The 14679-nt window shown below is 61.9% G+C and overlaps 1 protein-coding gene across 4 annotated transcripts in view; it reads left to right on the plus strand.

The window, feature by feature from the left end:
- The window catches only part of RXRA (retinoid X receptor alpha), a 114723-nt gene that overhangs the window by 69648 nt on the left and 30396 nt on the right, over positions 1-14679 (plus strand). For 3 of the 4 annotated variants that reach the window (XM_054520868.2, XM_054520870.2, XM_054520869.2), the window contains exons 2-4: positions 6245-6495; positions 12735-12885; positions 13526-13705. In XM_054520868.2, coding sequence (XP_054376843.1) covers positions 6245-6495; positions 12735-12885; positions 13526-13705 — 582 coding nt within the window. Of the gene's footprint in view, positions 1-6141; positions 6158-6244; positions 6496-12734; positions 12886-13525; positions 13706-14679 lie in introns of those variants that run through there. The other variant, XM_063714520.1, reaches the window with a different exon arrangement.

Here is a 14679-nt window from a genome sequence, read left to right on the forward strand (position 1 = left end):
CCTTTGGGGCATCTCTGTGTGTGTCACGGAAGGTTGGCTAGGGCAGGACTAGGGGGCAGGACTAGGGAGCAGGCCGGTCAGGGGTCTGTGTGGGGCCGTCAGTCCTTAGGGCCACTTCCTGGGGGTCTTGTGAGCAGGTGCAGGCTGCAGTGAAGGAGATGGACACCTTGGTGTGCCAGGCCCCATCCTCCTTTCTCCTCCAGAGTCTGGGTGGTTCTGGGGGCACCCCTGGCTCAGAGCAGGGGCCTGAGTGTCCAGGTTCCTGCAGGTGGGTGACTTCATAGGCCTGGCCGAGATGGGGGGCTGGACCTCCCCATGGGGCCCCTTGGCATTGCCTTCAGGGAGCTCCGTCATCAGACCCTGCTTTGGGGCCCTCAGGCTCCTGTGGAGGCAGGCCTGGGTCTCCTAACTACTCAGGAGGGCCAATCTGGCCTGTCCTCAGATGGGGCTGAGATTTGGGGCCAGGGTGTTGGTTGGGGAAAGGGCAGGGTAACCTCAGAAGAGCTGAAATTCCAGCCTGGGCCACCTGAGCTGTAAGCTGACACCTGGCCTGGAGGCCGCTAGCGGGCCATGCTCCTGGGGCTGGAGGTGACAGGCCCGAGTCTTTGCCTGCCCCTGCAGGGAGGCGGGAAACAGACGCGCAGCAGGTACGGAGCCCACCCCGCCGAGGGCCCATAGGGCCCGTCTTCAACAACCTCTGCTGTTGGCATGCCCATTTTACAGAAGGGGAAACTGAGGCTCATCTAGGTTAAGGGGTTGCCTAGGGTCTCTCCATCAGGGAGTGGTGGGTCTTGTGGGCCCAAGGGTGAGCAGAAGCCCATTCTCACCATGGCCGGCACCTCCTATGTTGGGCATGGCTGCCCGCCCCACCCTGGTTCCTCAGGGCCCCTCACCCTGTGGGGCTTGCGGACACTTCCTTCCTCTTCCTCCTACACTAACCACCTTCAGCTTCCCCCAAACCTTGACGCGCCGTGGTCCCTGCCACGTCCTCATCCCTGTCCCCGCCAGCGCTGCCCTTCTCCTTCCCCTGGGAGGCCAGGGGAAGCAGTACTTCCGGAGGTGGGGGCTGGAGGTGGGCGATCCAGGAAGCTCTGAGGGCCTGCTAGCTGCTTGCAATGGGGTTTCAGTTCCGGAGGGGGGGTCCCCAGGCAGGTGGCGCAGGGTTGCAGGGATGTTGCGGGGACCGGGAGCAGGCAGGCTCAGGACCAGCTCTCATCTGGGTGCTGGTTTACCCAGTGGACTTCCTCACCGCAGGCCGAGCTCCTCCCTCTTCCCGGGCACCCTGCCCTTCCTTTGCACCATCCTGGATTCCCCACCATGGAGCCCACGGGACCCTACCCCACGCTTCCCAATTTCGAACGCTGTCCTTCCCTCCGCTGGGCTTCCTGGGGCCCCAGATTGGATGGTCTGGGTGTCCTCTGTTGTTCATCTAGACAGGTGACCTGATCCCTCGGCCCCAGCCTGTGGCCTGCTCAGACCCTGCTGTGATTGGCCCTACAGATTCCAAAGGGATGTGGGGACTTTGAGTTCCCCTCTCCAAGAGCAGGGGGTTCCCTGGCTGCCCAGGAGGGGGCTGGAGTCCTGAGGGCTTGCCCCCGCCCCAACCGCAGTCAGACTGGCATTTCCTGCCACCTTCTCTGCCTCCCCCGCCTGCCAGGCAGAGGCCGGAAGGGAGTTGGTGGGGGTTCCCCAGGCTTCCTGCTCTGGGGTCCAGGCAGCAGAAGCATCCTGGCGCTGGTGAGCGTTCTGGAGGGAACTGTACAGCTCAGGAACTTTGGTCAACAGGGTGTCCCTTCCCTCTTCCAGCAGACCCTCTGGGGTGTGAGTGTCCCTGGGGTCCTGAGTGGTGCCTGCATACACCTGTGGTGGGAATTCACCGTCTCGGGGAGCAGCCTGTGCCATCACTGGGCAGCAGTCAGGACAAGAACATTCCTTAGTTCAATGTTACTAAACCTGCTGCTTAGCCCCCGACACTCAGGATCTGCCATGTGGGGGCCCGGGGAGCTGCTCTGTGCCTGCCCTGGGTGCTGGGCATTCCGGGGCATTCATCTCTGGTACAAGGCTTTTGCTCCCGGCCTCCAGGTATCTGCACTTTAGAGTCAGTTTTGTGCCAGGGAGCGATCACTCCACCACTTCTTCTGTGCAGTCTTCCTGGATAGAAATCTAGTAGCTGTGTGAGGCGCCTTGGGGCTGCTGGGCACTGCCCCTGCCGGGATCAGGGCCTACTTTCTGCTCTTCGTTTAGCCCTGGAGGTCCCTGAGTGCTTCCTGAGCTCCCCCTCGCCTGGGGTTCGGAGTCACACTGATTGCCTGTGGTCCCTAAGTGGGCACAGTGGGTGTAAGGGGTGTGAGGGTCTGGGATTGTGGGGCCCTGTGCAGCTCAGGTTCTGAGGTTCCCAGATCCCGCCATTCAGTTTTGCCACTCAGGCCCCTCTGCCACTCCCTTGCGTGGGGAGGGCTGTGTGTCTGCTGGCTCCCGGGTTGGGTCTGAGTGTCTGAGGCTGTCCCTGTGGTTTGGGGGTGAACCTGGAGGACCACGGAAGCCAGTGGAGACCAGCTGGTAACAAGTGGTCTGCAAGTCCAAAGTAGGAATTTTTTTTTTTTTTTTTGAGACAGAGTTTCACTTTTGTCACCCAGGCTAGAGTGCGATGGCGCAATCTCTGCTCACTGCAACCTCCGCTTCCCAGGTTCAAGCGATTCTCCTGTCTCAGCCTCCCAAGTAGCTGGAATTACAGGCGTGCACCACCATGCCCAGCTAATTTTTGTATTTTTAGTAGAGATGGGGTTTTGCCATGTTGGCCAGGCTGGTCTTGAACTCCTGACCTCAGGTGATCCACCCGCCTCAGCCTCCCAAAGTTGTGGGATTACAGGTGTGAGCCACCCCGCCCGGCCCCAAAGTAGGATGTTTTAAGAATAACGCCTATGGGAGCCACCACTTATCAGGGGTGGGGACGGATAAATGGCCTGGAAGAGACAGAGCCCGCACGCACGTGGACAGGGCCCTTCGCTGTGAGTAGAGGATGTCGAGGCATTTTTTGCCTCTTCTTTTTTAGTATCCTCTTCCTGGCCAAAAAGCATCTCTCTCTAGAGGATTCCAGAAAACACACCCAGCCTATTGTCACCCAGGCTCTGGGAAGGTGTCTGCTGTGGACGGAGTCTGTGTAAACAGGAAGGGCTGGGAGCGGGGGCCCAGGGGCAGCTGGCTTAAATAATTCAGCTCCTGAGGTGGCCTGGAAGGCTGTCCCAGAAACTCTCCAGTCCCCTCCTCCAACTCAGAGTCCCCCTGACTCCCCAGTCTTCCCAGATTACATCTGGAGCAGGGGCTGGGTGGAGAAGCTGAAAGAATCCAGGAGTGTCTTCTCCCATGGCCTTACAATTCCCATCTTCTTCCCAGAGGCCGGGAAGAAAGGTGGGCGGCCTTCCCAGGGGTGCCTGGGGCCTCAGATGAGGCCACTCCAAGGCCCAGCTTCTGAACGCAGTGCTGAGGTTTGGGCTCCCTGCATGGCCTGGCCTCCTCCCAGGTGCTCCCAGGGCTGCCTGGTGGAGATGCCTGCAAAGCCGATTTGTGCACAGTTGTGCTTTCTTGTCCCTTCTGCCTTGAAGTCAGCACAGTGCTTCCCTGGATTGGCTTGGATAAGGAGGGCCCAGCCCTGGTCCAGCCTCAGCCTGTGTGGATTTGGGGCTGAGCAGAACTTGCTGCTGAGTAGCTGTGCCTGTCTGCATTTCACAAATGAGGAGACTGAGGCTTGGTAAAGGAAGAAGCTGGCTCAGGTTTCCTCTGGCAGGGGTCAGCTGAAGGTGGGTGAGGTGGGGCTGTGATGAGGCAGCCGTGTGGCATTCCCAGGGTCCCCGCAGTGCCCTGGTGGGCATGGTTGCCTGGCCTAGGGGCAGCTGCAGGTTTCTGGGAGTGTGCCTTTGGGGCAGTTCTCATCACACACCTTCTCTATGCCTCAGTTTCCCTGTCTGTCACAGGCTGGTGGTGGTAGCTTCTCTAAGAGTTGCAGGAATCAGTAACATCAGGTTATGCAGATATTTCATAGACTCACGTGAGCAGCCTGATTTTGTATTTGTCTGTCTTGGACACACTCTTTTGCCTGCTTTTTCTTGTCAGCCCCTAGCTGTTCTCTCCCTGGCCTTCTGCACCTGGGGATTCTGGATGTGGAGACCTCTGGGCTGCATGTGTTTGACATCTACATGTGGGTCCTGCCTGTCCTCCTCCCAGGAGTTTAATGACTAATAGGGCTGGTTTGCAGTACCCGTCTTAGTCAGTAGATGCCACCAACATCTGGTTCTGGAATTCCTTAAGTCTGCATTTTTAGTTCAATGAAATGGCTTATTCCCAATATTGTGGATGATGAAGGTTTCCAGTGGGTCAGACAAGACTCGTTTGCTGGTGGGGTCTGTACCCCGACTGCGATGGGGCACTAGTGGCAGCCAGGCCCCTGCAGTGCTGGCTGAATCTGGGCAGTGCTGGCTGAATCAGGGCAGTGCTGGCGTCCAGGCCTCCTTTCTGCACCTTCCTCCCTGGGACGGGAAGCGAGAGGGGGTGTGTGGAGCAGGCCTGAGGCTGCTGGACAAGAATGGGCAAATGCTCCTGAGCAGAGGTGAGCACAGGGTGGCAGAACCTCTGTTCCTGCTGCCTCTGAGCTGGCCTTGGCCAGCTGCTGGGGCAGCAGAGCTGTGTGAGATAAGAAGAGTGCCGGCTTTGGATGGGTTCAGGACTGGCCCCAGTCTCCACACTGCCGAGTGGTGGTGGCATCCTAAAGCTCATGCCATGTCTTCCTGAGATGCAGGGTGCACAGGAGGCAGATGCCCGTGAGAGACCTGGCCCAGGGCTTCCTCCCGCTCTAGCCTGGCACCCAGCAAGTGAGCCAGTGCCCTGGACACGGCTGCTCTGAGGCTTGAGGTGAAGTCTTCCTGGGGCTGTGGAGGGGTGGAGCCAGGGGTGTCCCCTGACCTGGGGCATGTGGGCTCAGTCATAGCCACTCTATGTGTTCATGGTCCTGCTCGACTCCCCAGAAGTGCCTGTGATTGCCACAGGTCAAGGCACGGAGGGCCTGAGAGCCCATTCTGCAGATGGGAAGGCTGAGGCCCGGAGAGGGAGAGTGGCTTGCCCCGTGTGCCCAGCCCGTCGGAGGTAGGGTGGGGCAGGCAGGCAGTGCCTCCAGCTCCCGGCATGTGCTGCTGTCTGTGCTGCCTTGGGTGGGCTCTGACATTTCCCAGTGGTCTGCTCAGGCCCATGGGCAGTGGATTCGCCACCTGGGAGCCTCCCTTCCGCTGCGCCAGCCTCCAGGGTGGGGGGCAGGGGGGCGCCTCCTGAAGCATGGTTGGGGCTTTGAAATCTCTGATTTCAAAGGCGGGAGTGTGGGAGGTCCCAGCCTCTCCTGCGGCCTCTGTGGGCTGCCCTCTTGCTCCCGGCAAACACCCAGGCCTGGCACAAAGCCACCCAGCAGCGTCCAGCCCACCGCCCACGCGGGAGGTGCCTCATTCCACCCATCTGGTCCCCTCAAACAGACCTCAGAGCATGGAGCCAGGGGCCTGAGTGTCCGGTGCCTGGGCGACCACTGCTGTGGTACTTGAGCAGGCCCAGGCAGCGTGGCCTGCTGGTTAGGGCCACAGATACAGGAATGGGTCAGCAGGCGCTGCCAGTCCTGGCTCGGCCACCGGCGGCTCTGAGTACTCAGGGCCTGGCTTCCCGCACCTGTAAAATGGGAGAATCACGGTGCTCACTGCAGACCTCCCAAATCCACGAATTCACCCACGCTCAGAACTGAACAGGTCCTGGTACACGGCAGGTGCTTGGAGACACCAGCCTTTATGCCTTTCATGATTATTCCCAGACCTTCGCCTTGAGTCCCTGTGGAGATGGGCAGAGGGGCTGACTAGTCCCAGCCACCAGCCACTCCTCTGACTGCTTTCCGAGGTGGACGGGCCTGGAGTGCTGAGGGTTGGAGCGACCCAGGCGGGCATCCTGGGGCTCATTCACAGCGGGTTCTTCCTGTGTCTGCCGCAGGCCCAGCCTAAAACCGGGGTCAGGCACAGAACAGTGCTTTGGAGGGGAGCTCTGGGCACACCTGGCCCCTAGTGAGTGTGAATTTGCGTCAGAGAGCTGTTGAGACCCACGGGGCCACCTTGAGGGTGCCGGGGTCTTCCCACGGGTGAGTCTGTAGCTGGGGGGAGCAGGCATTTGATGGGGCCCGGCGTCACCTGCGCTGACCACTCTGCTGCGGCTTCTTGTCTTGCAGATTTCTCCACCCAGGTGAACTCCTCCCTCACCTCCCCGACGGGGCGAGGCTCCATGGCTGCCCCCTCGCTGCACCCGTCCCTGGGGCCTGGCATCGGCTCCCCGGGACAGCTGCACTCTCCCATCAGCACCCTGAGCTCCCCCATCAACGGCATGGGCCCGCCTTTCTCGGTCATCAGCTCCCCCATGGGCCCCCACTCCATGTCGGTGCCTACAACACCCACCCTGGGCTTCGGCACTGGCAGCCCCCAGGTGAGTGCGGGGCTGGGGCAAGGGGAGGGGTGGGCCTGGGGGTGGGGCCTGGGGTGGGGCTGTGGCTTCAACTGCAGGACGACCGCCTCATCTTAAGGCCTCTGGGAGGTAGGTGCTGTGGTCTCCCTGCTTGACGCAGAGTATACAGAGCCTCAGGGAGCAGCGTGCCGCGGGGGTTTGAGCCCAGGTGGGGCTGACTGCTGAGCCTGGGCCTTTGGATCATCAGCCGAGGTGCCTTGCAGCGGGTTATCTGTCCACATGGCCCCTTCCCATGCTGGAGGGCTCGGGACTCCCTGTTCCCATGACTGGGGGGCTCAGCAGAGAGAGGCTGTGGCCTCCCTCAGGCCTAAGCCTGCTTCCCCAAAAGCTTGTGCCCACACAGTCTGGGTCCTCCCCTGAAGTCTCTGCTCACACCCAGGTCAAAGGGCCCCCAGGGAAGGCATGTTCGGGCTCAGGGCAGCTGCGTCCCCCCTCAGGGATGCCGGCCCTGGGACCTGCAGTGGCCGGGTGTGGCCGCGGTGCTCCGTGGTCTGGGCTCCCGCATGGCCGTCTGTGGGGCGTGGGGACCTTTTCCATAGTTGAGGTTTGCTCAGTCGCTTCTCCAGCTCAGCCTGGCCCTTTGGGCTGTTTCTGGATCAGGAAGGGCTGGTGCCTGGCAGAGCCTGGCACAGTCCAGGTCTTGTCATGGGGAACTTGGGGACCTGGTCCATGCTCCCCTTCTTCCTTAGAAAAGATACCCCGAGTGTCTCTCGTGGAGTTGTCCCCAGCCCTGGGGTGTCCGGTCTGTGAGGGTGGAGGGCGAGGCTCCGGGTGGTTGCTTGTGGATTTCCACCTGGCCAGCCGGAACCTCCCAGACTCCCACTAGGCCCTCCCTCTCCAGGGGCTCCTCACATGAGCAGGGGTGCTCCTTCCACTCTGAATTTCTGTGTTTGGGTTTCACCCTGTGTCCCTAGTAGCTGAAGGCTCCATGGCAGAGTTTTGGTGCCATCTCAGGACAGCCCACCAGGGTGGGACTTGCCCTAGCAGCTCCTCTGCCCACACACAGCTGACAGCGCCAGATGTGTCCTGTGGACTCCCAAGCCCCCTGCTGCTCTGCCTCAGTTTACCTAGGGCAGGCACTAGGCCCAAGGGATTGCACGTGAGGGGGCCAGGAGGCAGCAGGTGGACACCTAGTCCCAAGCCCCCATGCTATCTCCCAGGTAGTCCGGGACTGCTCCTGACCTAGGACTGGGCTGTGGTTGGGGTCTGGAGCCGGCCTACTGCCCATCCACCTGGGCCTGTTTAGAGCTGGCCTTGACCTCCTGAGCTCCTTTTCCCTGGAGAATCTTGCTGGCTTTCTGGGCCAACCCCACCAAAGCCCCTCTCCTCTGGGGGATATGTGCAGAAGAACTGGGGCCTCTGCTCCGTGTCCCCCTCATATCACCTGGCCTTCTGAAAGCAGGCAGCAGGCCCAAGGTGCTGGCACGAGGGAGGCCTGGTCGTGTTATTTTTAGCACACCAGCCCTGCCCCTGCTCTTGCTGGCAGCACGGTGCCCTGTGGCGAGAGGGTGATGAAGACTTGGCTTCCGCCCGTCCCTTGGCTCACTGGCTGGCACCTGCTTGGTCCCAGGGCCCCAGGATGCCCCTTGCTGGGTCTTCCCAGGTCTGCCGCCTGCCCTGGACACCCAGGGGTCTAGTGCACAGTAGGTTACCCCCTGCGGGTGGCAGTGGTGCTCCCAGAATCCTCAGGGGTGCCTGGTGGCCTCGGCACTGTTGAGCCCTTCTCGGGGAGGGAATGGGCAGCACTAGGGGAGGAGGCTTTTCAGGGCTGCTTCTGGGTCGTTCTCTGTTGCTTCCTGTGCAGCCAGGCTTCTGGCACAAAGCAGGGACTTGTTGAAGCCAAGTTGCTTGGGAGTGAGTGGTGCAGGTCCCCTTGACACTGGCGAGGGCCCCAGGGTGGGTGTGGGTGAGGAGCAGACGCGGGTTGTCCCAGACGTTCCCTGCCCAGCCGCTGTTGGCGTCGGTCTGCCGTTGGGCTGTGGGTCTCACCCGCAGTTAGTTTGCTGTGGTCTGAGGCCCATGCTTGACTTGGCCCTGGTTCCCCAGAACCCATAGCTCCTTCCCTGGGGGTTGAGTCCAGGTTCGAGGCCTCAGCAGTTTGTCTTGGAACTCTGGGGTTCCTCACATTCATGGGAGTGTGAGCAGGGTTTCAGGAGGGATGTGCCCCCACTCCTAGCCCCAAAACCACAACCGCAAAGTCAGAGTTGCTGGAGCCAGAGAGATTCTCTGACTTCTGCTGCTGTTGGGGAGGGCCAGGCACTCTGCCAAGTGCTGCCTTCTGCCTTCTCAAGTCCATGGCCGGGAAGGGCCTTCCATGTGGCCGCGCCCAGGCCACTGGACCCCTCCTGGTGGGGGAATAGGAGTCTGGGGGGCTTGGGTAGACCCAGGGCAGACCACAGCTGCCTGGCCCCTGAGCTGTCCCAAATCTCTTCCCTGGTCTGGAGGCTGTACCTCCAGAGCAGGCCCAGGGGACATTCCCCACACTGTCCCAGAGCCTTCCTGGCTACAGCCGGCTCACCTGGGCACGTTGCAGGTATTGGTGGAGTGAGTTGGCGCCACCTTCCACACAGAGCACTTCTGAGTGCCTGGCGTGGAGCTGGACTTGGTGTCAAGGCCTCTGAGCTCCAGCAAAGCCTCCTGGCGGGAGGGCCTGCCCAGGGCCTGTGGGGCTGTGATGTGTGCACAGAGAGTGTGGACGCGAGGCTGAGTGGGCTTCACGGGGTCAGAAGCAGGGCAGCACCGGCGCCTACCCGCCAGGGACTGAGGTTGGAGGGGAGTGTGCAGAGGAGCTGGTGTGCTTCTGCCTTGATGGACAGATGAGGCCCAGCAAGGCCCAGGGGCCTGCTCCTGGCGCAGAGTGGACCTTCCCCAAGTCGGGGCTGGTGGAGAGACCCTTCAGGGGCTCAGGAAGGAAGGGTGTGGTGGGTGTGAGGAGAGAGCCAAGAGACGGGCAGGAGACCTGGGTGGGGCACCGAGGCGGCGGGAACTGAAATAAGTGCCAAGGATCTGAAAGGGGAAATGGGATGGCCCTCACCCTGGCCACGCATGGAGTCCTGAGGCTCCAGCAAAGCAACAATGGCAGCCTGGCTCTCCTAGGAGCCGGAGCAGGGAGTGTGGGAGGAGACCCTGGATAGCTGGGGGGCTGTGGAGCCCACTGAGGGAGGGACAGACCAAGGCAGACCCTGGGGGTGGCCCTGTGCTGCGCTCTGGGGGCTGTGAGCCAACCCAAGGCCCAGCAGCCTGGGGCTGGAAGGGCGGAAGAACGCCCGCCTGGCCTCCCGATCCTGGCACAGCCTTGCTTCTGCAGCCTGGACCGTCCTCCAGGTGAGCCCAGAGAAGCAAGGTGGGTGGCCCCAGGGCCTGCAGCCAGGATGGGCACCTCAGCCCGGGCTCCACTCTTCTCAGATGTGCAGAGGCTCACCGGGCCCTGGGCTCACTGGGCTAGCCAGAGCCTCTGATCTCACTGAGGTCTAGGGGAGCCAGGGATGCACCCTGAGTTCAGTGCAGGAGCTGGCTTGGCCCTGACACTGAGAGGGAGGGTGACCATCTGCCATTCTGTCCTGCCTGGAGTCCCTTTCCTGGCCAGGGCTGCTCTGGTGCTCCCTCAGTTTACCCAGGGCAGGTGCTAAGGCCCAAGGGACTGCACATGGGGGGCCGGGAGGCAGCAGGTGGATCCCTACCCACCCGAGGTGGTTTGGGACAGCCTAGAAAGAGGAAGTGTGTGAATTCCTTTCCTTTGTGCTTCCGAGCAACCTGGACCTGCATAGTCATGGCCTGTGCTCCCCCAGCCTCTGGCCCAAGGGCCTCCTGCTCATACACCTCGGTGCCTCCCCAGTGCTAGGGCACAAAGCGAGGGTGCCCGACACTTCCTGCTTGTGGATGCCTTTGCTGCCCCTGCTCTGACCTGATCCCCGCCCCGGCTGTACCTACTTCTTTCCTTTTTTCAAGCAAGCCCTTTGCTTCCCCACCTCTGAACACTGGCTTGGGGGCCCCTCTGCCTGGGACACCCCTTTCTTCCTCCCAGGACCTGGCCCATCTCCTCCAGGAGGCTTGAGTGCTCGCTGCAGCGGCTGGCCTCCCTGTAAGAGTGAGTTGTCTGCAAGCTCTGCTCTGAGCCCTGGCACATAGAGTGACTCGGTTACACTTAATCAGCTCTCAGAGGCATTGGCTGGGCACGGTGGCTGAACGCCTGTAATCCCAGCACTTTGGGAGGCCGAGGCGGGAGGATTGCTTGAGCCTAGGAGTTGGAGACAAGCCTGGGCAACATAGTTGAGACCCCGCCACTATAAAAAAAAAAATAGCTGAGTGCAGTGGCATGCACTTGTAATCCCAGCTACTCAGGAGGCTGAAGCAGGAGGATCAATTGGGCCTGGAAGTTTGAGGCTGCAGTGACTATGATTGTGCCACTGTACTCCAGCCTGGGCAACAGAGTGAGACCCTGTTTCGGGAAAAAAAAAAAAAAAAAAAAAGAAAAGAAGTAGGCACTAACATTATTCCAGTTTTGCCGATGAGGAAACTCAGGCTCACAGTGATTAAATAATTTTCCGAATGTCACACGAGAACGTAGGAGGCAGGCAGAATCCGGAGCCAGGGATCCGCCTCTGGGGCCTCCAGTGCCTCCAAGCGACACAACCACTAGACCAGCGAGCCCTGGAGGGCTGGGCAGGGCCTTGTCCCCTGGTGCCTCCCAGAGCCCAGCACGGGACAGGGCCAGCTGGGCACTTAGTTTGGATGAGCTCTGTCCCTCCAGGGGCTTCACTTTCGCCTTCTGCAGTGTAGGAGATCCTGTGTGACCTTGGCCAGCCCCTGACCTCCCTGAGCCGCAGCCTCTGCATCTGGGACCCCCAGGGTTTCCCATGGAGGGAGTGTCAAGTGTGGGTGCGAAGCCCAGGAACCGCGCCCCTCAGCAGACATCTGGGGCTTTCTCTTGCCCCTTCAGTTCCTTCCCTTCTCTGAGAAGCGCACCTGGTGCCTGTGGACGCGAACACTGGGCATTTGGCGAGTCACACAGTGGCCACCCGGTTCTCCAGTGGGAGCTTCATGGCACCCCCACTGTGCTGAGTTGTCACGGGGGGACCTCCTGGCCTCTCGCAGCCCACCTGAGTCCTGCAGGGACCAAGCATCCTCCTAAAGCCTCACAGCCCACCTGGGCAGACCGAGGAAGAACCTAGAAGCCAGAATAAGCTGGGGCTGGAAGACTCATTCCAGGCACCGAGGCCCATGTGAAAGGAGGCTTTGCGGTGGTTTCTGCTTTGCTTGCATTGAGCCTCAAACTCTTCCTGTCCCGTGAGAAGGGGGGATGGGATTTGGAGGCCTGAGGAAGGAAGGAGGGGAGCTTCCTGCGCACAAGCGGCGGCAGGGGTTTGCAGAAGTGGAGGCTGGGGGCTGCCTGGCCAAGCGCTCACCGCCCTGCGCAGCCGGGCTGGCTGGCAGGATGCAGCGGGAAGCGCCTGTGGGTCCTCTGCGCTGACTGCAGAGCTGGGTGGAGGCAGCGGAACCAAAACTGCTGTGTCACTGCACGCTGCAGCTGTTGCCAGGGTGACCGGGTGAGTTTCCCACGCTTGCCCGGGTGGCGGCGTGCAGGCTGGCGGGTGGGGCAGAGGGGTGTGCGGAGAGGCCAGTGGTGTCATGCCACCCGATGCCCGGGGGTGTCCACTCCCCTCTCCTGGGTCACGTGACCAGGGCCCCTGCCCTGTGGTGTTGTGGGGTATATGTGTGGTTGTAGGGGGGTCCCCAGCCCTCCTCCGTCCTGGGGACTGGGCTTCGGCGTCCTCATCTGTGGGTTGGGACCCCCCCCAGAGTGCCTGCCTCATGGAGTGTCCGGGGGCACCCAGCAGGGCTGGGCACTGCCAGGGGCTCAGTAATGAGAGGCAGCTCTCATTTAGGTGGGTGGCGGGCAGGGGGTGCAAGTAGGGACCGCCCAAGTGTTGGGGGGGTGCCGAGGGTCCTTTTCCACAGAGACCTGGGGTCTGCTGTGGGCGAGTCCTGAGGTTGCCACAGCCTCTGCTGGCCTTGCTGAGCAAGCACAGTTGGCCCCACTGCTCCGGAGCAGCGTGGCGGGTGGGGGGACGGCCCTCTCTAGCCTCGGTGTCTGTGTGTGAAGTTGGGGGTACAGCTGCGCCATCCTTGCTGCAGGGCTGTGGGGGACATAGGGACAAACCTGGTGTGCACCCCGCTGACTGCTGTGGTTGCCCCCCCAGCTCAGCTCACCCATGAACCCCGTCAGCAGCAGCGAGGACATCAAGCCCCCCCTGGGCCTCAATGGCGTCCTCAAAGTCCCCGCCCACCCCTCAGGAAACATGGCTTCCTTCACCAAGCACATCTGTGCCATCTGCGGGGACCGCTCCTCAGGTACTGTTGCTGTGGGGGCCAGGGGCCGGTGGGACAGGGTTGTCAGGCCACTGCAGGGTCTGGAGGCCTCCCCAAATCACCCTCCTGTGGGCCAAGCAGGACCCAAGGCCAGGGTGCAGGGAGGCAGGTGCCTGGGCCATGGCCCACTCCCAGGGCTTCAGGAGGCCATTCCAGGGTTCTCACGTCTGTGGGACAGTGAGTGTTGGGTGGGGTGGGGCACAGGGCAGCCTGACGCTTCCGGAGAGGAGGTGGCTGCTGATGGCAAGGTCAGCATGGGGGCAGCCAGTGCTGCGCCTCCTCCCTTGGCTGGGTCTGGGCAAGGGGCCCGTGTTGTGCCACTGACCCCCAACAGCCTGAGAGGGAAGAATGGGCTGCACAGTGCAGACACAGAGCAGGTGACTTGCCTGGGGCCCTGGTCCCTGGTGGGCTGGGATTTGTCCCTGCCCCACTCCCAAGCTGTCCTTGGAGGAGCAGAGAGAGCGAGGCTGGGGCCCAGTCTGAGCCCAGGCAGGGGTCTGGAGACCAGCAGGTCCCTTCCTGAGGCCTGGCCCGCCAGCTGGTAGTGGCAGCGTCGGATGCGGGGTGGGCTCCCCGCCCGGGCGGTGGCTGCTCCCCAGCCCTGCTCTGCCCTGTCCCGCAGGCAAGCACTACGGAGTGTACAGCTGCGAGGGGTGCAAGGGCTTCTTCAAGCGGACGGTGCGCAAGGACCTGACCTACACTTGCCGCGACAACAAGGACTGCCTGATTGACAAGCGGCAGCGGAACCGGTGCCAGTACTGCCGCTACCAGAAGTGCCTGGCTATGGGCATGAAGCGGGAAGGTATGCCATGGCGTCGGGTGGGGGCGCGGGCAGGTGTTGGACAAACAGTGGGGCCCGGGCTTGTGCGTGGACGCCCAAGATGGACAACAGGGAGTGAGTGGCCCGGACAGAAGCATGGCAAGGCCAAGGCAGGAGTGGGGGCGGCGCCCAGAGCGTGGGCACACTTGGGGCCCGGAGCGTGGGCGCACGTGGGTCCTGGGTGGCATGTTCTGGCTGGCGTTGGCTGTCCGGTGAGGGGATGGTCAAGGAGAGCCTCAGGTGGCACTGCTTAGGTTGGAGAGGTGGAGCGGGGGCATCTTCTGAGCTGTTGGATGCCAGGGGTGGTCCCGGGCCGGCTTCTTCCCGAGGCCAGCTCTGCTGCACCCCCGCGGGGCCGCTGGATGGCCCCCAGGCTCTTGGAGCAGTTCCTCCTTTCCTTTTATTTTTGTGCCAATCTTATTAACAAATCTGTGTCGGGGCGGTTTGCAGGGAAGTCCCTCCCCCGATGTCACCGAAATTGTCAAGTCATCCAGCCAGACCTGGGTCGGAGTCCCGGGCCCCACAGGCACTGTGACTTCCCAGTCCTGGCTGGCTGTGGTCCTCAGTTTCCCCATCTGTCACATCCCCTTTCCCTCTCAGGTTTGGCGATTCCTGGCCTCTGAGTGGGTCCCTGGGTCATGGTTTGCACACATGTTTGGGGGTGTGCCTCAATTCCTCCCATCGGGTCCCGTGCCCTGGGTCTTGTGGGGGTGGGAGGTGCTGTCTGGGGTGAAGATCTGCTGGTCTGTCCCCGTCCCCCCAGCTCTGCAGGACACCCTTCCTCTGTCCTCTGCCGTGCTGATCCTGAGGCCCCACACCTGTGTGGCTGGTGTGTCTTACTTCCTCCCCACCAGCCCCTGGTGGGGTCCCCAAGCAGGACCCAAGCCACTTTCTCACCGTCAGCGATGTCCTGAGTGGCCGCCTTGGTGCTGCAGTTTCATTTCATCATCTCTCGT

The sequence above is a fragment of the Pongo abelii genome, chromosome 13 (assembly GCF_028885655.2).
Source record: "Pongo abelii isolate AG06213 chromosome 13, NHGRI_mPonAbe1-v2.0_pri, whole genome shotgun sequence".
NCBI classification, from domain to species: domain Eukaryota; kingdom Metazoa; phylum Chordata; class Mammalia; order Primates; family Hominidae; genus Pongo; species Pongo abelii.